Source organism: Mauremys mutica, chromosome 2 (genome assembly GCF_020497125.1).
Source record: "Mauremys mutica isolate MM-2020 ecotype Southern chromosome 2, ASM2049712v1, whole genome shotgun sequence".
In the NCBI taxonomy this organism is placed as follows: Eukaryota; Metazoa; Chordata; order Testudines; family Geoemydidae; genus Mauremys; species Mauremys mutica.
Genome location: NC_059073.1, coordinates 283,095,728 through 283,121,668, shown reverse-complemented (window position 1 = coordinate 283,121,668; position 25,941 = coordinate 283,095,728). Strand labels below are relative to the sequence as shown.

At 44.3% G+C, this 25,941-nt stretch overlaps 2 protein-coding genes across 6 annotated transcripts in view; one reads left to right on the top strand and one right to left on the bottom strand.

The window, feature by feature from the left end:
* The window catches only part of TTC21A (tetratricopeptide repeat domain 21A), a 63,793-nt gene extending 57,484 nt beyond the window's left edge, over positions 1-6,309 (bottom strand). The window contains exons 1-4 of one of the 4 annotated variants that reach the window (XM_045003637.1): positions 6,175-6,281; positions 5,430-5,651; positions 2,670-2,831; positions 507-620 (exon numbers count right to left, since the gene is read on the bottom strand). Coding sequence is in view for 2 of the 4 variants with exons in the window: in XM_045003636.1 (XP_044859571.1) it covers positions 507-620; positions 2,702-2,831; positions 6,175-6,201 (271 nt within the window). In the remaining 2 variants the exon portion in view is untranslated. Of the gene's footprint in view, positions 1-506; positions 621-2,669; positions 2,832-5,429; positions 6,114-6,174 lie in introns of those variants that run through there. The other 3 variants (XM_045003636.1, XM_045003635.1, XM_045003638.1) reach the window with 3 other exon arrangements.
* A 124-nt stretch (positions 6,310-6,433) lies between these two features.
* On the top strand, positions 6,434-25,488 carry GORASP1 (golgi reassembly stacking protein 1). Of its 2 annotated transcripts, none has more exons than XM_045003639.1 (9): positions 6,434-6,589; positions 14,882-14,962; positions 17,209-17,412; positions 20,278-20,364; positions 20,725-20,855; positions 21,710-21,857; positions 22,552-22,696; positions 23,145-23,300; positions 24,381-25,488. In XM_045003639.1, the coding sequence occupies exons 1-9, from the start codon at positions 6,527-6,529 to the stop codon at positions 24,641-24,643; spliced, it is 1,278 nt and encodes a 425-aa protein (XP_044859574.1). In that variant the 5' UTR covers positions 6,434-6,526; the 3' UTR covers positions 24,644-25,488. The 2 variants fall into 2 exon arrangements, with proteins under 2 accessions (XP_044859574.1, XP_044859575.1); XM_045003640.1 differs by lacking the exon at positions 6,434-6,589 and adding an exon at positions 16,580-16,712.
* The last annotated feature ends 453 nt before the right edge of the window (positions 25,489-25,941 follow it).

The following is a 25,941-nucleotide window of genomic DNA, read 5'->3' as shown; positions in this document are numbered from 1 at the left end:
CGGTTTGTCCAGGGTATATGTCAGCTAGCTACATCATGGTAAAACTACTGTTTGCCTTGTCTTCATGAGGATGTTATAATGAGATAGTTATCTCATAAAAGACACACCTTCTTCCCTCATGAAATCCCCAAGTTCTCTAATACCTAGCACATATATAACACTTTACAAGTTCAAAGTGCTGTACAAACTAACTAATTAATTCTCAAAACAGCCTGGCAGGCAGATAAATGAGTGGCTGGGGGCAGGTTGCCCTTGTCAGTCAGTTTAACAATGAATGCAGCAACATTTTTTTTTGGTGCTATTCCATTTAACAATCAGTTAGAATCCTTTTAAAAGACATCAGTTAGGGCACATATATTTCCATAAAAATACTTTCGGGCTACTTTCCCCCTATGGTCTTCATTTGACCTAAATATGTGAATGCAGCACAAGATTACTGATTTGGTCAACTTTCTGATTTTTGTAAGTTTGTGATGAATGACATTTAACAGATAAGAAAAACTCACCAACATTTTCACATATTTTGTGTGCATAAATGAGTGCTAAAAGGCAGCATAATGAAACATCAGAGTGGCATTTCCTGGCATTCTCTAGCTGTAAGATAGCATCTTGTATTTGACCTGAAAAGACAATGCAAATAGCAGATTCACTAATTCTCATGTTTAAACGATCACTCAAAGAATTCGCTGTATACCCAGCTCAGAGACGCAGGCTACATGTCCTTGGCACTGGAGCTACCTTGTTTATTTCTGTAAATTTAGTTTGCATGCTAGCTTGGGATCATTGGAACATTGAGGAATAATGTACTATGGGGTACATTATCTGATCCAGGTTCAGGTCTCTCATTACTGGCCTGATTTGCTGTTTACTCCTGAGGGAATTCTGCGCCACTGTGCAATGCAGAGTTTGCAGAAATTAATATTGAACACACCGACTTTCCTTTCCCTCACAGAAATGGGCTGCAGTGCTGCTAGCTACCACTGTGGGCCACTGGACTTGGAAGAGCCCAGCTTGCACATACTATAGAAGACACTGTTGGGGGGAGGGAGAGGGAGCTAGATGGTTCCTGGCAGCTACAGTTCCCAGCATGCCCTGAGGAAAGGCGAGAGCAGCGTGCAGGCAACCCTGTGAAAGCCTGGGATCCAGCATCAAGCTGTTTCTCTGGGCGGAAAGGGGGATGGGTGTCTGGACAAGGGTGGGGGGCCCACAGTTGGGCTCTCTGGAGGTTCGAGTATTTAGGCCGGGGAGACCCCGTGGCTAGGCTCTGGGGAGGGTGAGGTGTGGGTATCTAGCCTGGGGGGGCCTCCATGGGTGGGCTCTAGGGAGGAGGGAGTTCAGGTGTGTTGACTGGGGGGAAGGGGTTGTGGGTGTCTGGGCCCCCAGCTGGGCTCTAGGGGAGGAGGGGAAAGGGAACTGAGAAATAGGAACTGGTTTGTCATAGGGGTTTCTTTACTCTCTACTCCTGGGGGAAATTTTGTGTGTGTCTGTCTTGTTATAGAGACATACTTGCTGACAGGTGTGTTGAAATAAATTACCAAAATAATTGAAACTGGAGTGATTATGTAGCGTTATTTTGACAAATCAAAAGTTTGCAGAATTTTAAAATATTGTGTGCAGAATTTTTAATTTTTTGGAGCAGAATGCCCCCAGGAGTAGCTGTTATACAAGAGGCTCTGGAAAAAAAATGCTCCAAGTTGAGCAGTTCCCTACTTCCTACTCACACACCTTCATTTTTTTCTCTTTGCAAGGGTGGAAATTAAGATACAATATAATTATCTGACTGATTCTTGGATAAATGATGCAGTACATGTAGCAGGAAACTTGGTATGAGTGCGCTATAGATATGATTGAATATTAGTATAGTATTGGCTTTTGCTGGCTCATAGAACTGTTTTGTTGTATTCTGGTGCCTTATATTACACTGAGCAATAACTTGGATATATATGTGAAGGCCTGCAAGCTTGTCCCAGAGATAATATTGGGAAGGGTATTATAAAAGGCTCCTTTAATAACACCTGGAACTCTGTTTGGGGTAAGGCTAGTTACAGAAATGATTTAAGAGTGTAAACAGCTAATAAACTGTTAAGAAACTTAGAGTCTGATACAGTAACATACATATTTAATATTGACTGGGGATAGTATCTCTCTTTTCTAGCTGCTCTTTTTTAGGTACCAATATGAAACAGTAGGAGACATATGGATGAGCTGGTATTCAAACCACCTATATATGAAACCACAGAGCCTTGTTCAGCTGTGAGGCTGAAGTAGCAACTGCAGACTGATTGTCTTGGGAGAAGATGGTCTCTCTCCTGACCCCACTAACATGCCCTGCCCAGTTACACCAGCTTGGGACTGTGCTGGAAACAGAATTTGAGAATTAGGGACTGTCTACACAGGAAGACCATATATTCCAATATAAGGCAATGTGTGAATTTAAGACACTATAGTTATACCTATATAACTCCCTGTGTGGACATAGTTATTCCGGTATAAACAGTACCTTTTTCTAGTTTAGTTTATCACTTTGGAAGTGGTTTAAGCTAAACCTAGTGGGCCATAATCTCTTCCTAAACATTTCTGTTACCTAAAAGTAAAATAATCCATTTTAAACAAGAGAATAAAAAACACAGGTGGAAAGTAAAGTAAGTTCAATTGTTGCTTTTCCTTACCAATATAACAATCACCTCTTCTTTGTATTTACCTAAATGTAAGGTTCCATATGCCTTGAAAAACTGAAACACTGGATCATTGATGTATTTGTCCAGTTCTAAATTTGCAAATTGCCTTACATGGTTGAAATATTTTTCTTGAGCATAATATAGAATATAAGCCTGGAGGGAGGAAGAGAGCAGGAAAATTATTTTTTATTTAAGTAATTGCATTTTTTTCATTTGAAAAATATCTGAAATGAGGAAATTCTTTCACTAAAGAAAGGGAGTTGCTGCTGATTATTCATCATATTAAGATCCTTAATTCATAAACTGAAAACCAGATATTAAGGTATCACTATGACAGCAGAGAAATGGCTACAAAGGGCACAGAATATTTGTAAAAGTCATACTTTACATAATTCGTTAATGCAAGAAAGGCTAAATGCTAACCCCAAAGACACTTATTGCTCGGGGGTGGAGGGGTTGGGTTTTTTTGTTTTTTTTTCCAGTTTGTGGACTTAAAGCCAGATCTAGCACTGCTGAAGCCAACATGAGTCCTTCCATCTACTTTAATGGATGCTAGATCAGGTTCACAGATTGTAAACCCTCTCCAGGATGAGGATATATTTGAGTTTCAGGCCCATTTAATCCTTGATGTTTCTGGTTAGTCTAGCAAAAAGGGAGCCTAACAGTGTAAATGTGTTGGTTTTCATGACGCCTGTCAACTGGAAGCCAGACAGAAATCACTAAATTTATATCAGTCTCCTCTGTTGGCTAGTAATCAGCTCTCAGTGTGTAAATGGAATTATTCATTCATTTTTCCGCTCTACTCCACACTGATAAATCCGCAACTGGAGTAGTGTGTCCAGTTCTGGGCACCATGTTTCAGGAAAAATGTGGACAAATTGGAGAAAGTCCAGAGAAGAGCAACAAAAGGATTGAAAGTCTAGAAAACATGACCTATGAGGAGAGATTGAAAAAAATGGGTTTGTTTAGTCTGGAGACAAGAAGACTGACTGGAGACAAGAAGACTAAAAAGCTGCTCCTAAGCGACCAGAGGAGCTAGCAAACAGGAGCGGCTAACAAGGAAGTTTGGCGAGGGAGTTCACGGGGGGGGGGGGAGTGTGAGCAGGGGCTAGATACACCTAATATTCTTTGCACTTAAAGGTCAAAACACCACTTGATAAAAACAAAGCACCAACAAGGGAACAGGCTTTGGGAGTAAAAAGAGAATGCAGAAACCTGGTGGAATGAGGATAATCAATGGGACACAGTAATACCAGGGTACAAAATATATCGGAAGGACAGGTCATGCTGGTGGGGGAATGGCACTATATGTGAAAGAAAGCGTAGAATCAAATGAAGTAAAAATCTTAAATGAACTAAATTGTACTATAGAATCTCTATGGATAGTAATTCCATGCTTGAAAAATAAGAATATAGCAGTAGAGCTATATTACAAACCACCTGACCAGGATGGTGTTAGTGACTCTGAAATGTTCAGGGAGATTAGAGATGCTATTAAAATAAAAAAAAACCTCAATAATAATAATAATAATGGGGGATTTCAACTATTCCCATATTGACTGGGTACATACCACCTCAGGAAGGGATGCTGAGATAAAGTTTCTTGACATCTTAAATGACTGCTTCTTGGGGCAGCTAGTCCTGGAACCCACAAGGAGAGGCAATTCTTGATTTAGTCCTAAGTGGAGCACAGGATCAGGTCCAAGAGGCAAATATAGCTGGACCGGTTGGTAATAGTGACCATAATATACTTAAATTTAACATCCCTGTAGTGGGGAAAACTCCACAGTGGCCCAACACTGTAGCATTTAATTTCAGAAAGGGGAACTACACCAAAATGAGGAGGTTAGTGAAACAGAAATTAAAAGGTACAGTACCAAAAGTAAAGTCCCTGCAAGCTGTGTAGAAACTTTTAAAAACACCATAATAGAGGCTCAACTTAAATGTATACCCGAATTAAAAAATATAGTAAGAGAACCAAAAACGAGCCACCATAGTTAAACAACAAAGTAAAAGAAGCAGAGAGAAGCAAAAAGGCATCCTTTAAAAAGTGGAAGATAAATCTTAATGAGGAAAATAAAAAAGAGCATAAACTCTGGCAAATGAAGTATAAAAATAAAATTAGAAAGACCAAAAAAGAATTTGAAGAACAGCTAGCCAAAGACTCCAAAAGTAATAGCAATTTTTTTTAAATACATCAGAAGCAGAAAGCCTAATAAACAACCAGTGGGGCCACTGAATGAGATGCTAAAGGAGCACTCAAAGATGATAAGGGAAAAACTAAATTAATTCTTTGCATCGGTCTTCACTGTTGAGGATGTGAAGGAGATTCCCAAACCTGAGCCATTCTTTTTGGGTGACAGATCTGAGGAACTGTCCCAAACTGAGGTGTCATTAGAGGAGGTTTTGGAACAAATTGATAAACTAAACAGTAATAAGTCTCCAGGACCTAATGGTACTCACCCAAGAGTTCTGAAGGAACTCAATCAAATGTGAAACTGCAGGACTACTGTCATCTGTAACCTACCACTTAAATGAGCTTCTGTACCAAATGACTGGAGGACAGCAATATGACAACAGTTTTCAAGTACGTAAAAGGTTATTACAAAGAGAAGGGTGCAAAATTATTCTCCCTAACCTCTGAGGATAGGACAAGAAGCAATGGGTTTGAATTGAAACAAGGGAAGTTTAGGTGGGACATTAGGAAAAACTTCAAAACTGTCAGGGTAGTAAAGCCCTGGAACAAATTACCTAAGAAGGTTGTGGAATCTCCATCACTGGAAGTTTTTCCATGAACTGGTTGGACACCTGCCAGGGATGGTCTGTTATTACATCGTCCTGCCTTGACTGCAGGGGATTGGACTAGATGACCTCTTGAAGACTCTTCCAGTCCTAGACTTTTATGATTCTATGATTGCGCACACCAGGCTCAGAGGAGAAGAATCAGGCCTGAAATGCTCCCTGGGAAGGGATCTGGAAGAGAAGACAGGACAGCACCTGGCCGGCCGGCACAGAGCCAGTCTCTGCGGCCTTGGGGGCAGCAGGGTAGAAAGCCGGCGGCTGCGGGCGGGCGGGTCGGCAGGGGGAGGGAAGAGAAGAGCCCTGCGGAAGCAGGACGGAGTAGAGAAGTGGGGCTGGCCAGGGGGGACGGGACGCACGCAGGATTATGCAAGTTTATAGGTGGGGTTGAGGAGCATGAATTTTTGCCAGGGAGGGGATCCAAGGGCGGCGTGACTCGGGTGCGGGGCACACACCAGCAGGGCTGTTCGGGTCAGGCGGGACGGGGGGAGGAAGAAGCTCGGATGGGCGAGGGAGGGAGGGAGAGACCCCCGCACCCGATCCCCCGCGTACCACACCCGCCGCCCAGTCCCCGGGCTCAGCAGCACCCGCGCCCCTGCCTGTCTCTGGTTCTCAGCCGCGCCTCGCGCGCGCCCCTCCCAGCTGCCGGCCCCTTCCCCATCGCCCCCGGCCCAGTGCCCCGGGGCGCGGCCTGTACCATGGGCTGGGGGTCGCGCTCGGTCATGGCGGCGGCGGGACAGCGCGGGCTCCTGGCTGGGGCAGCCGAGGGGGGCGGGGGGCTGGTGAGACTCGCTGAAACCGAACGGCTCCAACCGCCACCAGCCGCGTCCTGAGCTACCACTAGCCCCGCCCCGTTACTTAGCGCGTCTCTTGTCACGCGACAAGGTCGTAGCCTATCAGCGACCAGAGTAGAGCCCCACCCTCCACCCAGGCTTGAGCAGCCGCTCAGCTCGGTCGCTTCGGCACTCGCTTGATCGGGTCTGCGGTGCTGGCAGTGCGGAGCTGGCGGCCCGGGAGCCTTGCGCGCCCCCCGCTCCCGGAGTGCGGCGATGGGGCTGGGCTCTAGCTCGGAGATCCCCGACGGGGGCGCTGAGGGCTTCCATGTGCACGGGGTGAGGATCGGGGATCTGCCCCGGGGAGAGACTGGGGGGCCCGGGATCTGGCCCCAGGGAGGGGCTGGGGGGGACCCGGGGTCTGGCGCCGGGGAGGGGCTCGGGGGGGACCCGGGGAGGGGCCGGGGGGACCCGGGGTCTGGCCCCGGGGAGGGACTGGGGGAAACCCGGGATCTGGCCCCGGGGAGGGGCTCGGGGGGGGCGGGATCTGGCCCCGGGGAGGGGCCGGGGGGACCCGGGCCGGGATCTGGCCCCGGGGAGGGGCCGGGGGGACCCGGAGTCTGGCCCCGGGGAGGCTCTGGGGGGGGGGCGGGATCTGGCCCCGGGGAGGGGCCGGGGGGACCCGGGCCGGGATCTGGCCCCGGGGAGGGGCCGGGGGGACCCGGAGTCTGGCCCCGGGGAGGCTCTGGGGGGGGGCGGGATCTGGCGCCGGGGAGGGGCTGGGGGGACCCGGGCCGGGATCTGGCGCCGGGGAGGGGCCGGGGGGACCCGAGATCTGGCGCCGGGGAGGGGCTCGGCGGGGACCCGGATCTGGTCCCGGGGAGGGGCTGGGGGGACTGGGACTGGACCCATCCCAAGGAGGTGGGTGGGGGTAAGACCCTGAGGAGCATGGGTTCCGTCCTGGGGAACAGCCCCATGGAAGGGATGGAGATCCGTGCTGTGATACGTCCCTCCTATTGTGCAGCGCCTGGGGCAGGGGTGAAGGAGATGAGGCATCTCCCTGGCTTCGATGATAGGGATCTTTGGGAAATGTCCGCGCATCACCGCCCCGAGGCTTCAGGGTCCGACCGCCCGGTCATGCCGTTCCCTTTTGGACATACGTTCTGTATCAGGAAGGCTCAGCCCCAGGTTAAGGGTTCATGGGGAATAAGCCTGCCCCTGTGGCCCACGTTATACAGGACTGGGCGGGAGGGCGGCAATGGAAATAACCCAGGCAGGTTCCACCTCAACATGCTACTGAGCGTTAAACGTTGTCAGACTTTGCAGACATGTTAAATATTTGCCATGTTGGCTTGTGCTGGCATCTCTCCCATCATCTTCCGACCCTCCACCTGTTCCCTTCTTCCTCTGGAAGTGCCAGGACACAGAGGAGGAGGAAGACCAATCATTTAACTCAATTTTAAGGCATCAGCTGGATGTTTGTACACCTTAAATTTATTGGAGTTAAAGGAGGGGTTTGGCCTGATCTTCCTATTTAACTCTCCAGGCAAAGTTAGGACATCTGAATTGTTTTGAGATGCACTATATATATATTATTATTGCTATATATACTGAGGGGCAGTAATGTCTCTCCATTATCCTTGCAATCAACTTTAATTATAAAAGTCTAGTTTTGCTTCCCTATAACTATGGATTGGAAAATAGGCTTGGCCTGAAATTTGTTGGATTTACACTGAAAGCGAAGGAGAATGTTTACATAAATTTTGATGAATTTTCTTCAAATGGTTCCTGAGTTACAGGTAATCTTAAAAATTACCTTGATATGAGCTTTGACTTCTGTCTAGTCATTTAATATCCTCTTCATTCCTCCTGTCATGGTGTTCAGAATCAGTCATTAAGTGGCACTAATTCTTTTTAACATTACAAAGATGAACCGTTCTAGACAGGAATTAATCTCTGCTCAGACCATAAGATAATACATTTGAGGAGATCAGTTTCCTCCCGGCAGTCCTTAACAATTATTTTGTATGGCATGATACCAGCACATGTGTTGTTTTGAATGTGTGTCTTGGAGCATAAATGTCAGGCAAAGATGTTGTTGATAGGCTAATTTGCATAACACTGTGCCTGTCTTAACTATCTGTATATAATCTGTTTTGCCTTTGTCCTCTGCTGTGTTTATGGAATCTGGAGGGGCCTTGGCTCCTGGAGCACATTTCTGGATGGAATAAAAACAAATGTATGTTTATTCAACTCCTCCTTATATCAGGAATAACATGATTCTGAGCCTCCTAATCTCAAACACGAATATCATTTATTAATCATTAACAAAGTGCTCTCCCCTGTAGAGGAGACAAAAGCAGTCTGTACCCAGGAAACAAATAGAGCAGAACTTTCAATGTTGTTTTACCATCAAGAGCAGATAAATAGGAGGGCTCCTTATTGTGAATAGTCTGTGTCAGTGGTGACTGGTGTATAGAGGGTGTTATAGCACTGCCCCCAACAAAGTAGGCAAGTGCACACTTTGTATTTTTTAATTTGTATATATACGGATGTGTGTGTGTACATGTGAATCACAGCATATTTAGTGACATACACATGCTCTATAGATAAAATGTGTATGAGAGAGAGAGTGCAAGACTAAATATGCTGCGATTCATATTTAACAGCAGGATGTTCTTGTAGCACAGGCAGAATTCATCACCCCAAGCTGCAGGCTGTGGTGAATGTAGCACATGCTAAAGTGTCCCCACACAGGGCTGGGGATGTTTAGGCCAGTGGATCCTATCCTGCACCGGACTCAGCTGCTAGTCCTGGCTGGGCTGGGGGTGGTGAAGGAATGCACTTCCTCTGCATGGAGGGGCTGGGTTTGGGTCAGACCACCCTCCAGAAACCTTCCCTGGCTCTGCACCCCCACTCCTTCTTTCCCCATCACTCCTCAGCCACAGGGGGGAGGGGTCACTGTATGGGAAGCTGCTCCCCTGTCTGCCCAACCCCTGTGCATCCGGACCCCCCATTCCTAAATACACCCCCCCCCCGCCAAGCCCCACCTCACCTCCAGGCCTCCCGTTTTGAGCCCTACCACTCTGCACCAGGCCCCCCTGTACCCAACCCCCCCCCCGATGAGCTCCAACCAGCTGCACTCAGACCCCCAACCCACCAAGCCCCACTTCCCAGCACCCAGAGCCCCTGCAGAGCCCAATCCCCCCAGACCCAGAACCTCTTCTGCTGAGCTCCAGTCACTTTTACATTGACACCTCCCCCCGCCGCAGAGTCCCATTGCACGTGCACCTGGAACCCCCCACTGGGCTGCTCACATCCAGATTGCCCCACACAGAACCCTCTCGCCCCACACGTAGGTAGATCTGCCCACACTAAGCCCCTCTACACTTTGATCCTGCTGGGCTGAGCTTGCCAGCTCACACCTGGTATTTCTGGAGCAGAGGGATAGGGCCCTGGGGAGTTTCTGAGGCAGGTCTGGCCCTTGTGCTGTGTCAGGACTGAGTACAACAGCTTCACAGCCAAGTCCATGTTCCAGGGGTGCAGGGTGATCTCCCACCTCAGCACAACCAGTGGCCTGTGCTACCTGCCATGCTAGAGCCTCCACATTTATTTATTGACAAATAAAATTTGCAGAATTTTAAAATATTGTGTGCAGAATTTTAATTTTTTTGGTGCAGAATCCCCTCGGGAGTAAATGTACACAGTCCAGTCACCAGCACAGACTTCATGGCCCAGGTGGATCTAGTGGCACAACAAAGGGAGTGAGGCAGGCCCCTCCTTGACCATAGCAGGCATGGAGGCGAGGTGGAGATCTCATCCAATCCTGGTCTTTCTGATGGGAAAGGACCCAGATGGGAATTCACCCTCCCCTCCCCGCCTCTCCTCTTCCACTGGAGAGGCCCGGGCTGACTGAGAACTCCCCCCAATCCCTTGTGCTGGGCCTGGGCAGGGGGCACTCAGCGGAGGGTCAGTGCAGAGGGAGCATGGACTAGGAAGGGGAATGTGGGAGTCGAAGCTGCTGGAAGCCTGGTGTGGAGCTGAAGCCAGGTAGTGGGGCCCCCCACAGGGAGGAGCAGATCGGAACAGGATGGGCTCTGTGGGGTGGCCCCTGCTCTTCTGGGCCTCCCCCAGCTCCTCCACTGCCTAGATCTTCCTCTCAGCTCCTTCTGTTATCCCACCAGCTCCTCCCTGCTGATCTGATAAATCACCCCACTGGCCCCAAAGTTCACCAGCCGCCACTGGTCTGTGTGCTGATGTGACTGCTACTAGCTGGACATACAGAACTTTAGCAAAAAGACGGGCACGTATTTTACAGTGGCACCTTTTTGACCCATAAATATTGTAGAGTTTTGTCATTAAGTGACAGGCTGAACAGTGCATCTTGAAATGTGTACATTTCCATTTACTCACTTCTGTGCACTTCTTAGCGTTTACTGTACTGTTAAATAGCTAGCATATGACACCAGCTGAATGGGCCTTAATTGAGACTCCTTATACTGTATTTAGAACTTAAACCCCTCATGGTAAACAGCCTTGCCCACTTCAGCAGTACACAAACCCTGACATCATTTTGAAGGCTGCTAGTTCCTCTGCTGTCATGGTGGCTAAAAGTGACATACCTTGGCTAATTATTGCATATTCGTAAGGCCGGGAACTACACTTAAAATGTTTTACTGGCATAATTGTGTTGCTGCATCTTCTGGTATATGGCTACTGACAGCACGAGCAATGAATTAGATGTCCGGTAAATGATGTAGCCACTCTACCATGGCAGCATCAGCCGGAAACATCAAGCGTATCCATCCACCATCAAGATGTTAAAGAGGGCGATCCATTACCAGATGGCATGCTGTTTGCTCTTGAGCTCCTCAGAGGCAGAATTGGGAGCCCCAAAAGCCCCAACCGTAAAAATGTAAGTTAAACTGCCTGTGACCACAACGTATCCTGTTGTAACTGAAGGATCTTTTGGTTCATGTGGGTGTTCTCAGAGAAATGAGAGAGCTGATCCACGGAGACTAGGGGACGCAGCCCTGAGTTGTCTATCTGTCAACAAATGTGCTATCAATTCAAAATATATGTTTCTGGTGGCTTGCTTTTTTTAGTGACATTTATGCCAGTAAAAGCCCTGGTGTAGACTCACTTATCCCAGTTACATAAGGTGCTTTTATATCAGTACAGCTTATTTCGTTATACTGAACCAGAATAAGCTTTACCTGTATAAGCACTTCTGTAGTGGTATCACTGCATCTACTATGCTAGCATAATTAAAGCTGCAAAGCTTTTAAGTGTAGACTAGAGCAGTGGTTCTCAAACTTTTTTTTCGTGGACCACTTGAAAATTGCTGAGGGTCTCGGTGGACCACTTAATGATCTTTCCAAATGTTGTTTGTACGGTTAGCTAACTATTGTAAAGTGCTTTGGGTAAAAGCGCTATATAAAAAAACCCTTAATAATAATAAACTTTTTTGTTCTACAAATAAAAGCACACAACTCATATTGTAATATCAGTTGTCTTACCTTTCTAATGCGATGGATGTGCTCTCTGTCCCCCCCCACGGCAGCCCCCGACCTGGGGCTGGGAAGGAGGGGGGTCTCTCCCCCACCACAGCAGCCACAGAGCTGAGGCTGGGAAGGAGGACTGTCTCTCTCCAGCAGCCGCAGCCCTGGAGCTGGGGAAAGTCGCCTCTTTCTCTGGCCGCCGCAGCCCTGCACATCCCAAATTCCCCCCTCCTCTCACCCCACTGTTCCCTCCCACCTACCCCCTATTTCCCCCCCAAGGCCACCACCTCACCTTACATGTGCGTCTTCTCCAGGGTCCAGGCACCTAGGCTCCACTAATTAGTTTGGTGGCCCTTCATTCTCTTGCGTGTGGCCGCCTAGGCGTGCACCTTAGAGGGAACCATCCGTGGATTACCTGAATGGAGCTCGCGTAGGATGACCAGACAGCAAGTGTGAAAAATCGGGATGGGGGTAGGGGGTAATAGGCGCCTATATAAGAAAAAGATCCAAAAATCGGGACTGTCCCTATAAAATCGGGACATCTGGTCACCCTAAGCTTACGGACCACGGGTGGTCCACTGACCGCAATTTGAGAACCTCTGGACTAGAGCTAAGTTTTACTGTAAGCAGCCTGGTAGTGTTTGTTTTAGAGAGGAAATAGAGCTACCATGGTTTCACAGGCCTTAGGTGTAATGTAAAGTAAGAAGGGTGGCGGTTATTTTTGTTCCAGAGGAATTGTGACCTCAGAATCAACGGGGCATGTGACTTATCTGTCTGTTTACTTTTCTGTTCACATATAAGCAATGTTGCCATGGCAACCTTGATATGACACTGCATTTTTACCTTAAACTAATCATACATCTAAGTGGAAATATTTTTTCAATCCGATGTACCTATATATTCTAGGTTTTGATGCTCCGTTTAATGTCAATTTTGCTCTTTTGTAGCCTTGTCTGAATTGATAAATAATCTATAGGGGTTTTGTTTTATATTACAAATCTGTTTTGTTCTCTCGCATGTACAGATGTTGAAAATCAACATGCTGTAACTTCTTTCATGCTTTCTTTACTATAGCTTACAGCGATTCATTAACTTCTTTGGGTCAGAACTTAGGAGCGCTTATGTGTCCATGATCATCTCTTTATCCATGTTTCTAATCTAAAGCGGAATGAACATGACTATGGCTTTTTTACTTTTTGATACACACAAGCTATTAATTGCAAAAAAGCTACTGAACATCAACCTATTCTGTGAAGTGTTCAGTGACCATGTACCACTCATTCCCCTTTGCGGCGCTTCTGTATACTGTACTGTCAGCCCTTAAGGGCCTGCTCTTGCTACAGTAACTCCTCACTTAATGTTGTAGTTATGTTCCTGAAAAATGCGACTTTAAGCAAAACAATGTTAAGCAAATCCAATTTCCCCATAAAAAATTAATGTAAATGAGGGGGTTAGGTTCCAGGGAATTTTTTTTCACCAGACAAAAGTTTATATACACACACACACACACAGAGTATAAGTTTTAAACAAACAATTTAATACTGTACACAGCAATGATGATTGTGAAGCTTGGTTGAGGTGGTGAAGTCAGAGGAAGGAAGAGGGTGGGATATTTCCCAGGGAATGCCTTACTGCTAAATGATGAACTAGCAATTGGCTGAGCACTCAAGGGTTAACTCTCACACTCTACAAGGCAGCAGGAATGGAAGGAGGGGAGACAGCATCGCAGACACTGTGTGTGTGTGTGTGTGTGTGTGAGAGAGAGAGAGAGATGCGCATTTCCTCTTTAAGTACACTGCCTTGTTAATTAGATCAGCTTGCTGAGCTCCCTCCTGAGCCCTGTCCTGTGTCCCCCTGCTCTATGGAAGATGCAGCAAGCGGGGTGCAGGAGCAGGGGGGAGGGGGACACCCTGACAGCCCCCTTCTTCCTCCCCTTCCGCCCCCAGCAAGCAGGAGTCTTGGGGAGCAGCTCCAAGGCAGAGGGCAGGAGCAGCACATGGCAGTGGGAGGAGGGACAGCTGCAATTGCTAGCCTTCTGGGCAGCTGCTGCACAGGGAACTTAGAGGAGCAGGGAGCTGATGGGGGGGCTGCCGGTCCACCCTGGTTCCAAGCCCCACCAGCTAGCTGCAACAGGCTGCTCTTCCTGCAAGCAGTAGACAAAGCAGGCGGCTGCCAAACTACTTTAGAAGGGAGCATTGCGCAACTTTAAACAAGCATTGATCAGCAATGTAACAACGAAACGTTAACCGGGACGACTTTAAGTGAGGAGTTACTATATCTTTAGTGGCTGGAGGAGCAGCCCTTAGGTGCTGATCCTGCAACCTGCTCCATGCAGATAAACCCCTGCTGAGAGCTCCCTTGCCTTCAGTGGGTCGCTGCATGGATACAGGGATCCAGTTGCAGAATCAGGGCCTTAGTTTGTAAGTTTCATAGGGCAGGGTTTCTGTCCTTTGTATGGCATGTTGCCCAATTGTAAAGCACCATGGATGTCGGTTCTGCAATTCTTAACATGTAGTTGTCCTAAGCACTGAGTGAGTGGATATATCAATACTACAAAAAGGTTGTTTCATTCATAGATGTTAAGGCCAAAAGGAATGTAGAGCATCTTGTCTGACCAGCTCAACACAGGCCAAAGAACTGGATTCATTTAGTAGTGTATACAGCACTGTATTCAGCACTTTGTTAACCTTTTTGCTGCAAACAGCAGATAGTACCAGGTACATTCAGGAAACATTATCCAGTGCTGGAAAGTACCTGGTGTATCTTCTCATTCCCTTGGTTTAAAGAGTGTACCATAGAAGAATGCTGGCCAGAATATACCTGCACTTTGTCAGCTACAATGCCATTAAAGTTGTAGAAAATACAATGTCTCAGTTTCACCTGCTGAGGTTTAATTGACACCTGCTGTCTAGTAGGACTGTTGCACAGGTGGCACATATGGATTTCATGGCTCGGACAATTGAGGAAAGGGAATTCAAATTTCTGAGAACCCTTTCAAGGTCTCTTAATTGGGACTTTTGGTTCAATCCTGAATGTACTTTATTCTTGAATCCAGTATTTACAACACTGTCACTTGGTGATATTTAGTATAGATTTTTCTTACTGTAATTTAAAATGTGTAATTTTGCAGGTTCAAGAAAACTCTCCAGCTCAGCAGGCCGGGTTGGAACCTTTCTTTGACTTTATCATCACAATAGGACACACCAGGCTAGTAAGTGGCTAAAGACAAGTCATTTTCAATGAAGTAATTGTTTTATTTTAATTTTGTGGTCTTAAAAGGTGCTGGCCTACTTGACTCTGGGAGATTGATGCTGTCTTTAGTCAGAATGGCAGCCATGCAAGCTTCCCTACACTTTCTTGCCAATGTGTCGAAAACCTGGCCCAGAGGGATCAGCTGTGGGTGAAGTTATTGTTTGGTCTGAGGGCTCATTCCATCCTTGGCCTTCATGCTGAGAGTGCCAACTGATGCAAATGTGTCTGCTTTTCACTATGTGGACACATGTCCACGGGAAGCTAGATTGAGACCATCAACCCCATTTCTTCTGAATTCATTAGTCTCTTCTTGACTAGCAAATCTGATCTAACACTGTAGCACTGGTGTAAACATCTCACACAGCCTGAAATGCAGGGTAAAAATATTGTAAGAAATCTATGATCACCTTGGACTTCCCGCCAGACTACATATTTTATGGCTGCTTGAAACTTGATATCAGCAATAGGGATAGAACCTAGATACTCCTGTTTCGAAAGAACAGATCGCTGTTGCTTTTTCTGACAGAGTTGTTTCCAGGTGCAGTGTAGTGACAGTTGTGAAATCTTTCTTGCCCTGGGAAGTAAATGAATGTGCTGATTGTGGAGGGAGTTATCACTGTTCCTCCACTGAGCAATCCTCACTAGAGCAGAAGAGAAACCAGTGAAAAATTTTGTGTATTTTCACTAGATTTGCGAACAGGAGAGGAACTGGGTGTTTTTGCCTGAATTATTTTGTCATGCTGTTTTTTATAGAAACCTCTGTTTCTTCTAGTGACTCAGAAGAACTACCTGAGGCAAACCCAGGCCTTAGTCAAGGCCTGATCGAACTCCTGCTGAAATCAGGGGAGCCTTTCCTTTGACTTTAATGGGACTTGGATCAGGCTGTCACATATTTCTAAAACAATGAAGAAAAATAACTTCTCAGGAGAGCCTCCTACTCTTGTTTCCCTTCCCTGTTTTATAGGACTCGGACTCCTTGGTGTGCTTATTTGGTATCTATTGAGTCCTTCCACTCAGGGGTCTTTATGAGGTGGAGTTGTAGTTCATTGTCCTATAAGCCCCATAAATTGCTACTACTATCTGCCTGTGTAGTAAACTGTTTAACAAAGTCCCCGCATTGTAAACCTGAGCCTATATAAAAGTTAAAATAACATTTAAAAATCTTCCCCATGCGCCATTCTAGCTGTCCCCTTGGATCCTGTGTCGCCCATCTTCTGTGCCTCTTGACTCCCTGAAGGACTGGTAGAGTATCCTCTGGCATCTCCTCTAGCTGTTTTCTGGCACCAGATGAAAGACCCAGTTTTTAGGTTGTTAGAACTCGACACTTGGTTAAACAAATGTAAACACTTGGTTAAATATGAACATGAAAATGAATCATTAACAAGTGGGAAGCTGCCATGTAGCCAGTCTCATGCAGGGAATGCAGTTCCTGTTTGAATGCCTGAAGAAAGAGGAGACTTTCAAAGCTGTTGTGGGGAGAATTCTATTTTTAAAATCAGTTTTACCATTAAAATCAACAAATAAGTTTAAATAAATCCCTCGCAATTTTGAAGATCCTTTGCTTTCTTGTATTCAGACAGAAGCTGAGTCTTTTTAGGTCTGTCTTACCTACATCAGACTGGATCTTCTATTGGAAACAGTCAGTACAATGTCTCCTTCCAGTGACGGCCCAAGCACTGCATTAACCATGTGGAAATAGTGAAATTCTGGTAGATATTTCTAAAAACTGTTCTTAAAAATCCCATCTGTTCTTCTATAGTAAACGTTTAGCTAAGTTATAACTTAGTCACTACTAATTTCTTTTAAGAATTCTACTTCAAGACTTTCAAAATTGTTTCATTAGTGAGGTAAGGAAAAAGATCAAGGTCACTACATGAAGTATAGCTATTTATTGTAATGTAGACACAGTTTAGAACTGGTATAACTGACCAAAATTGTTATAACAGCATTACAAAAGAAGGGGGTGGCGGGAGTGACACTAATAGATGCGAGTAGTGAATAACCTTACCCAGGATTAGAATCAGTTACACTAGTTCATGTATCCAAAGGAAGTAGTGCTGGTGGGGTTTTTATGGAGGGTAGAAGTTAGGTCTCCAGCTTAGTTTGTTCTAGATATTGAAATCCTGCCTCTTCATTGATGTTTTTGCATTCCAGATCCAGCTAGACACTGTCAGAAACAAATCTTTCCTTTTCTGTGTTTCACAGAATAAAGAAAACACCATGTTGAAAGATCTGTTGAAGGCAAATGCTGAGAAGGCAGTGAAGCTGGAGGTGTACAACATCAAATCGATGAAAGTGCGCGAGGTGGAGGTGATCCCTAGCAACATGTGGGGCGGGCAAGGGCTTCTCGGAGCCAGTGTGAGGTTCTGCACTTTCCAAGGAGCCAATGAACACGTGTGGCATGTTCTGGTGAGCAAGAGAAACATCTGTGTACTCAGGCTGTGTGCTTTAAGCTTAGTAAAAATGGTTACTGGCCTGTCCTGTCACTTGTTCTTCGAGATGTGTTGTGCATGTCCATTCCACTTCAGGTGTGTGCACACCCAGTGCACCAGTGTAGGCCTGCATTGGGCATACCTATGCTTGAAGTGGAATGGATATGTGCACTCATTTGAAGAACAACTTACTGTATGAAAACAATTCAGCATATAAACTTGGTGCCTTAATGCAGCAGTTCCCAAATGTTATTAATGTTTAAATTACCTCATGCATATTTCTTCTTTTTGTGCATATTTATTTTAGGCTTTAATAGGCTTAACTTAAATATTTATGGACTCAGAGTAAAATAAGTTTTGAATTTGGCTGGTGGAGTTCTGCCTGGAGGAGTTAGAAGAGAAGGGAGTCTGGTTGGGGAAAATCTAGGTGGGAAGGTTAGAGGACATGATGTTTAAAGCAGGGTGGGAATTTTTCAACTAAACTGGTTTTCATCAGAAAATGCTGATTTGTTGAAACTGGAACATGCCAGCTTTAAGAGACATAGATTCAAGTCCTTGATGTGCCTGCTTCAGAACAAAAACACACACACGCGTCTTTTCCTCATGTGGAAAAATGTATGTCTCCACTTTGTCCGGATGCGGAAGTTTCATGAGACAGAAAAAACATTTCCTGCATGGGTGGGTGTGGGGGGAGGTTGTGTAACTTGGGCACCAGGCAGCTTCAGTTCATAGAATCATAGAAGATTAGGATTGGAAGAGACCTCAGGAGGTCATCTAGTCCAACCTCCTGCTCAAAGCAGGACCAACTCACCCTTGTTGCCAGTGTCTGTCTCATTTCTTCTGAGCCAGGGAGCTCTGCCATTCCCACTGCATCCCCTGGCCTCTGGAGAGTCTTTCCCACAGTACTCTTCCTGCCTCAGCCCCTGGACTCACAACTCACTTTTCTCTTGATTAAGGGATTCTGCAGCCATTTCATGGGTCTGTGCTGTGATTCAAGCAGGTTTCGCCAGCCCAGACCACCAGAATCCAAGTTCTTGCTCCATTCTCTTTCACACAATGCACAATTAACCTGTGGAATTCATTGCCATAAGATGTTGTGATGGACAAAAGTATAACTGGCTTAAAAAAATACTAGGTAATTTTATGGAGGACAGGTCCATTAATGGTCAGGGATGCAATCCCATGCTTCCAGGTGACCCTAAATCTGTCTGCTAGAAGACAGGAGGAGAAGACAGGGTGGATCACTCTAACTGCCCTGTTCTGTACACTCTCTCTGAAACTCTGGTACTGGCTACTGTCAGAAGGCAGGATACTGGGCTAGATGGACCATTGGTCTGACCCAGTATAGCAATTCATATGTTCTGATTCCATGGAGCCTCCCTTGATCCTTGGACTCACACACTTCTTCTCCTTGGTTCCAGGGCTCCTCAGCCCTCCTTCCTGGGGCTGGGCTGTAATTCAGGGAGGTTCCCCAGCCCACCTGTCTCTGTTCTAGTTTACACCCAAGGAAACCTCTCTCCTGACTTGATACTCCCCTGTAATTCCCTCTCCAGTATGTCTTTTTTCCTGGGTTTTATCCTTTGAAGGAGGTAGCTACCTGATTAACACCAGGTAACGTACTGCTCCATTGAATTCCTGTTTCCTTAAAAGCCATAGAACACAGATTGGTCAGTTCTAGATCCCACAACCCCTTAAAGGAGACACACTGTAAGAAGGCAGTCTATCAGTTCCTACAAGTTCGTGTACCACAGTTTAAAGAACCTTTGCCTTAAAGCTTTCTGCAAGACACTGACATAGTTTCCCTTCTCATGGAGTTATCATCGATGGAGTAAATTTCCTGAAGGCAAATCCCTGGCATTGCTTTAAAGCAGTGATATCATTTCTCATTTACTTTCAGATAAAATGTGCCACTTTGATTTCTAGGGGCCTAGTGGGTGCTTGTTCTGATAAATGCTAGGAGCGTCTTCACGAGCATTCTCTGGATGGGAATGTGAGTGTCGTTGTCAACCTGAAAGATGCGGTAAAATATGCTCGCGACCATAGGACTCTCGTTAGGAGAGTGAAGCCTCAAGACTCTGGAGATGCCACTTAGTCGCTTAGTGCTCCCGATACATGGAACATTTAATTTTCCGTTCATTTTTGCATGCAAAAGCACTAACACCATTGAAGTCAGCTAAGAGAAGAAGAGGAACTGTCCTAAAAATTTGCCTAAGCAAATATAATTTTTCAGCAATTTTTCAGTGAGAGGGACTTCTTTTGAGCTAGGGAACACGAATGTAGGCAGTTATTAATGTCTTAGCCCAAGATCCTCTTTCTGGATGCTGAACATTTTTTTTCTTGTTTGTCACTTTATTGGCAGGTAAAGAATTCCTGGCAAAGTAAATGCATTCCAATTGGATTGGTCTCTGTAGCTTGACTGACCCTCATCAAAATAATATGGAGCTAGAAGAGCACAGAAAAGCTTTATTTTTAAAGTAAATGTCAATATTGGTTTAGGGAGTGGGCCAAAAGAGTCTGGGAAGGGTCTCCAGCAAAAACTAGTTTCATCTCGTAATCTTTGACTTCTCCTGTTGAGATGTCTGAGGGTTAGCGAGAGATTGCACTTGGATTAAAACAAGGATTGGGTGGTGAACTGATGAAATTTAAGTTTGGTCTTTATGAATCTTGAGTACTCAAGTGTACAGATAATTGTACTTAAATGCAGCGTTCTCAGGTATTTTTCTAATCTAAACACAAATCATTTTACTTTGCGTTTTTTCCTGAGTTAAATTTTTTACTCTAATTGTTGGACAGTTTGTTTATCCAGCTGTGAATGCCGGTGACCTGTATCGTTCTTTTACAGGACGTAGAACCCGCTTCCCCTGCAGCTCTGGCTGGTCTGCAGCCCCACACGGACTACATTGTTGGATCAGATCAGATACTTCAGGAGGTAGAGCATAGTTTTCCTTTTTTTGGATCTAACTATTGCAGTTCTTTGTGCGAATGCTGTGAAGTGTGAATTGCAACTGCTTTAATTGGTTATACATCCCTCAAATTTATGTAGCTCTGGGAGGAGGCAATGACAGCCACCTCTTTATGACCAACTTAGTCATTACCTCTTTATACCAGACAATGAAATTAGCTGCCTTTCAAGATCAAATGTCACCAGCAATTTAGTCGTCTTCTTTAATCCTTTGGAGTAGTGAGTGTGATCTTTCTCTTCATTGATAACTGCTTATATCTGCAAAGTGGGGAGCTGGTGATAAAATAACCTGTTTTAAGAGCTAACACGCTATCTTTTTTTGATCAGTCAGAGGATTTCTTCTCACTGATTGAATCCCATGAGGGGAAGCCATTGAAGCTGATGGTGTATAACACGGAAACTGATTCCTGCCGAGAGCTATTCGTAACTCCCAATGGAGCCTGGGGTGGAGAAGGAAGGTATTGATTTGTGATTAGTCTCTGCCTGATTATAGGGTACGTTTTGTAAATAAATTCCTCTGTAAAATAACATCACCAGTTGTTATAGCTTTCCACTTTTCAGTTGAGTCTTATTTTCCTCAACATTCTCACATACAATTTCTCTGCTCTGAGGTTTTAAATAATGGAGAACAGCTGTGGAGTGTGAATTTGGCATAACGTAGGTCTAATCCTGCTCCCGTTGAAGCCAATGATAAAATTCCTATTGACTTCAATAGTAACAGGAGTGGACCCTTTATGCCCTGCAATAGTGTCTCATTTGGAATTAATTTGGGGGTTTTCCTGCTCTCAGCTCCTGCATTTTGTAAGGATGGTGGAAATGAAGCACTTGAGGTTTTTGAGTCACACAAGACTAAAGCTGAGATGCAAAGTACTTCGTGGCCTCAGTATTGCTACAGTTAGGTTTGGTCTACACAACATACAGTTATACCCAAATAAGTATCACCTCAGTTGTGTGAAAAATCCACATCCCGAGAGATGTAGTTATACTGACCTTAACCCGCTGCTGACATAGCTACCACCTCTCGCAGAGGTGGAGTTATAAAGCTGACAGGAGAGCTCTCTCCTGTCTGCTTATTGTCTTCACCAGATGTGCTACAGCGGTGCAGCTGCGTCGATGTAAATTTGTAGCGTGGATCTGGCCTTAATCATGACTACAATTCCTGCAATGCCATATTTTTTCCCATAAGTTAAGAAAACTAAATCTCTACCAGGCTTCTGCTTAGAGATTCCTAACTTAAAACACTTACAAAGTCAGCTGTAGAAAAGCACACTGTAGTCGATCAGGTTTCTTTTACTTTGCTTTTCTCGTGCAGTTTAGGATGTGGTATTGGATATGGCTATTTGCACAGAATTCCAACACATGCTGCTATGCCAAAGAAGAAGCAAGAAGAAATCAAACCACCTTCACCTTTGCCATTGGAAGACCGATCCCCTGTGCCATCTATAAATGGCTACATAGAGGTACATAAAAAATTTGTTCATATCTGCAGGGTACCTTCTGAGGTTATTTTGGGGTTTTTATGAATGTCTAACAGGTGAGGTTCCATGAGCTAAGGGCTTGAGTAAAAGTGGGCTTGGTGAAGACCAAGCCAAATGAGAAGTGATACTGCTAGAATGGGGGATATGACAACAGAGGAGATTCCATCGAGCTGGGCCTTTTATCACTCAAGATTGCAAGCTCAGATCCTCTTGGATTCACTGTACTATGAATACTTCATGTTTCATCTGCAGTTGGTGAAGAAATTGCGAGCTTTCTTTGTGTATAAACATAGCCAGTTATCCATCTAACTGAGGCTAATGTGCTTCACATGAGTCTACCCCTGAGGACCATTCTGTCAGAAGTTTCAGCCCACTTAGCAATGCATCTTGTGTGCTACATATTATGCCTGTTCTCCAGAGAATACACCAGCTTCCAGTTGGTTTCTAAACCCAATCCAAGGTGCTGATCATGATTATTTAATGCCCTTTTTGGTTTTGGGGCATGTTGGAACCAATCTCTCTCCTCTCTTATTAGCAGTTAGAGCTGCTGAGATACTCAAGCTGGCACCCCCTGAATTTGTGTTTTTGGGAACAGTGGGGCAGAGCCTTCACAGTGACAGGCCTTTGTCAGATTGACCAGAAATGGTATGAACGGGAACCTTCTCTGTTATTTTAGGCTCCATTGTTGGCACCTAATTCCCAAAGGGACAGCTCTGAAGAAGTTATGAACTTGGATGAATCCACAGGTCAAGAAATGAATATGTATTCAATGGAAAACGCACTTCTCCCTCCTCCTCCTGTCCAAAGAGTTATGGATCCAGGTAAGCACTTCAGTTATTCTTCTTCAGAACATACAGTTAAATTCATGATTGCAGTTTAATTCTCACATCCCCTATCCTCCAGTCCACCATTTTTTATTTAAATATGGAATAAGTGTGGCCTTTGATGTTCTTACTAGAAATCTGGCAGAACTTTAACACTCAGGTGTTGATTATGGGCCTGATCCAAAATCCACTGAAATCAATGGGAGTTTCTACATTGACTTCAGTGGACTTTGGAGCAAGCCCTATATCAGAATGGTACCTTCTGTGAATTCTTTCTTGGTGCTTTAATAGCTCTATTGCTTGCATTTACTCAGGGGGGAGGAGGGAGAAGGGTGTATACAGGAGGGAGAAAAATCCACTGATTCCAGGAATCTGGGTGTCATTTTTCTTGATGGTCTAGAGTTTCATACTGTGTTTAAAGGAACATTGTTGATTCTTCCTTCAGGTTTTCTAGATGAGTCTGGTGTTTCATTTCCTGAAATTGTTGACTTAACGAAAAGCCTTAACTTACCTTCCTCTGCCCCCTTCAACATGTCAGCTGCAGAATCTTTGGCAGGGACTGAAAGTTTAATACCTAACAATGGAACAACTACTTATTTTGGTGAGTTTGTTTAAAATTGTCAGCCTGTTGGCTTGATATTGGTGACCACTTAGGAGACTGTGCGGTACATGACCCAACTACAGAGTCAAGCTTTTGGGGATGTGTTATATCTTATTCTTAGGAAAACCTTCTAGCTGAAAAATCATACAGAAAGCACAGCTAAAATGAGAGGGAGATAGAATTAGGATACAAAAGGCAAGGAAAATGGTAGCCAAGCATGAATGGGTTAGCTAAAGCCAGTGGATTCCAAATTTGATAAGGCAATGTCATAAGGGTTTATTTATTTAGTTTTTTTAATCTCAGGAATATGGTTTGCTCTTTGAGACATTTATTTTCAGAGTGTGGTAAATGTGAGGATCCCCATTCAAGCACTTAGGTCCTCCTGATGCGAGAATTAACATACAGATCTTGTAAATCTTTGCTGCAAGGAGATTTTCATAAAAAGCAGCCCAGTTTTCACAGAGCTGGAAAACTGTTGTTTTAGCAAGGCTGTCTATTTATAATGAACAAAAATGTAACTAAAAATATTCAAGAGTATTTCACTTTTTATTTTAAAGGAAAATTTCTTTGTAGAAAGACACTGTTCCCTTTTTTAAGTCTGGGGGGACATTCCAAGAATAAAGACAAGACTTTAGCTTATAAAAACAAAATTGGGCCCTTTGTAGTGAGGCTAAAATGTCAACAAAGTAAACTAAAATATTTTAATTTTGCATGTCTTCTAATCTTAAAATATTGAGATGTATCTTCTGAGGGTCTGAATTTTAGAAGTACTGAGCATTCCCAGCTCACTCGTCTTCAATGGGAGTTATGGGTGCTCAGCATCTGAACACAAAAGGGTCTTAATTTCTGAAGGTTGATGATAAAGCTTTAGAAGAATCATTAAGCAAGCCTTGTGTATTACCTTAGTGCCAAGGAGATCTAGTCCTAGATCAGAAACCCACTGTATTGCGGTGTATTAGAGTAGTCCATTGGCTGCAGTGCATCCAAGCTTATGCTATAGAAATACAGCCACAAAATTAGTCTCTGGTAGGTGTCCGACAAGTTTTGGTTTGTTTGTTTAACTTACTCTTATGTTCTCAGAGCATGCCCCGGCTTCCGTCCCTGCAGATCTGACCACATACGCGGAGGGCTCAGTTACACAGTCGCAGTTGGACCATTTAATGCCTTCACTGTCCCCTTTACCATCCTTTGCTCTTCCTAATGATATTTCTTCAAAGGCAACAGTAAGAACAGATTCTTATGCTCCAGAAACTGAACTCCTTGAGGCCTCACCATCCACTAACCCAGTGAAACTTGACAGCGATGAAAAGACACATGAACTGAAAGAAGCTATACAAGACTAGCACTAAAAAGGACACTTCCTTAAGTCGTCAATCTGCAGTCTGCCATATGCTGTCATGCTACATCTCGAATGTTGGCTTTTTGATCTCTAATGATAATTACAACTGTTCTATTTTGTTAACATAGGCAATGCTGTAAGAGTGTACAGGTCCCGTACGCAGCTCTTGTTATCTCGTCTCAGCATTGTTTGCTAGATGGAACTTTATTTAAATGTTATGCAAACTCAGATTAATCTATTGATCATGCATCTATTTGTCCTTTCAAAAATATCAGTTTTTAAAAATTGAATAATCTGCTGGAGATTAGAAAAACACACTAATTTTTCCTCTATTAACAAGCATTATTACAATTGTTTTTAATTTGTTGATCCAAAGGCATAATTGCCTTTATGTAAAGAATAAGCTACATTTTAATGACTATATTTCCCTGGTATCTTTTACAGCATTTATGAAAAATGCTAGTCATAATTTTGACTTTCCAGAAAACAATTTTTACATCTTGACTCAATTTTCCTGAACAAACACATCACATTTTTTAGATCATATAGTTCCAAAAGAAACTTTGTTTTATACAGACTTCTTAATTAACATGAAAGTAATGCAAACTTCATTTAACTTGTTTTGGAACTAAGTGTTCCACTGCCTTTCATTTAGGGAGTCAATGGGAGTGAATTTATTGGTTCCAGTAAAGTTATTTTTGCAGGAAATAGTGTACATTAGAAAGTGCATCATATACTGGGTGATACAGAACTGCAAGTGGCTGTGATTGGCATTCAATAGATTGTTCGTTGGTCTGGATGGTGGTCTTTTACAAAGAACTTTTTTAAATGAAGAAGTTGTAAGGGAAACGTTTTTGTGGCGTTAAAAATTAACTAAATTGATTTCTGTTTAATCAGACTATGGTTTTAAGATGAAGCACATGGTTTGATTCTGGGATGACTAAAATTTTAAATAGACATGAATATTCTGTTAGAGGTAATGGGTTGACAGTGAATAGTCTTGGTACTGGTTTTTATTAATCTAGTGTGTATTTTCCCATTTCTTAGCTATTTTTAATATAAATCTATAGGTGTAAAACACTGGAATAGAACATGTGTAATAATCTGTACTGCTTTTATATGTTTTGTTTTCAAACATTTCCTATACTTTTAAACACTTATTTTGCTTTTACTGTTCAGCCAATTGTCAAGCTACCAACATGGGATCCTTCTCATTACTTAGGTGGCAACTTCTTTGACATTTTTAAGTACAATGGAGTGGTTCCAATCCTCTTCTCATACAGGTGTTGATTGGGAATAACT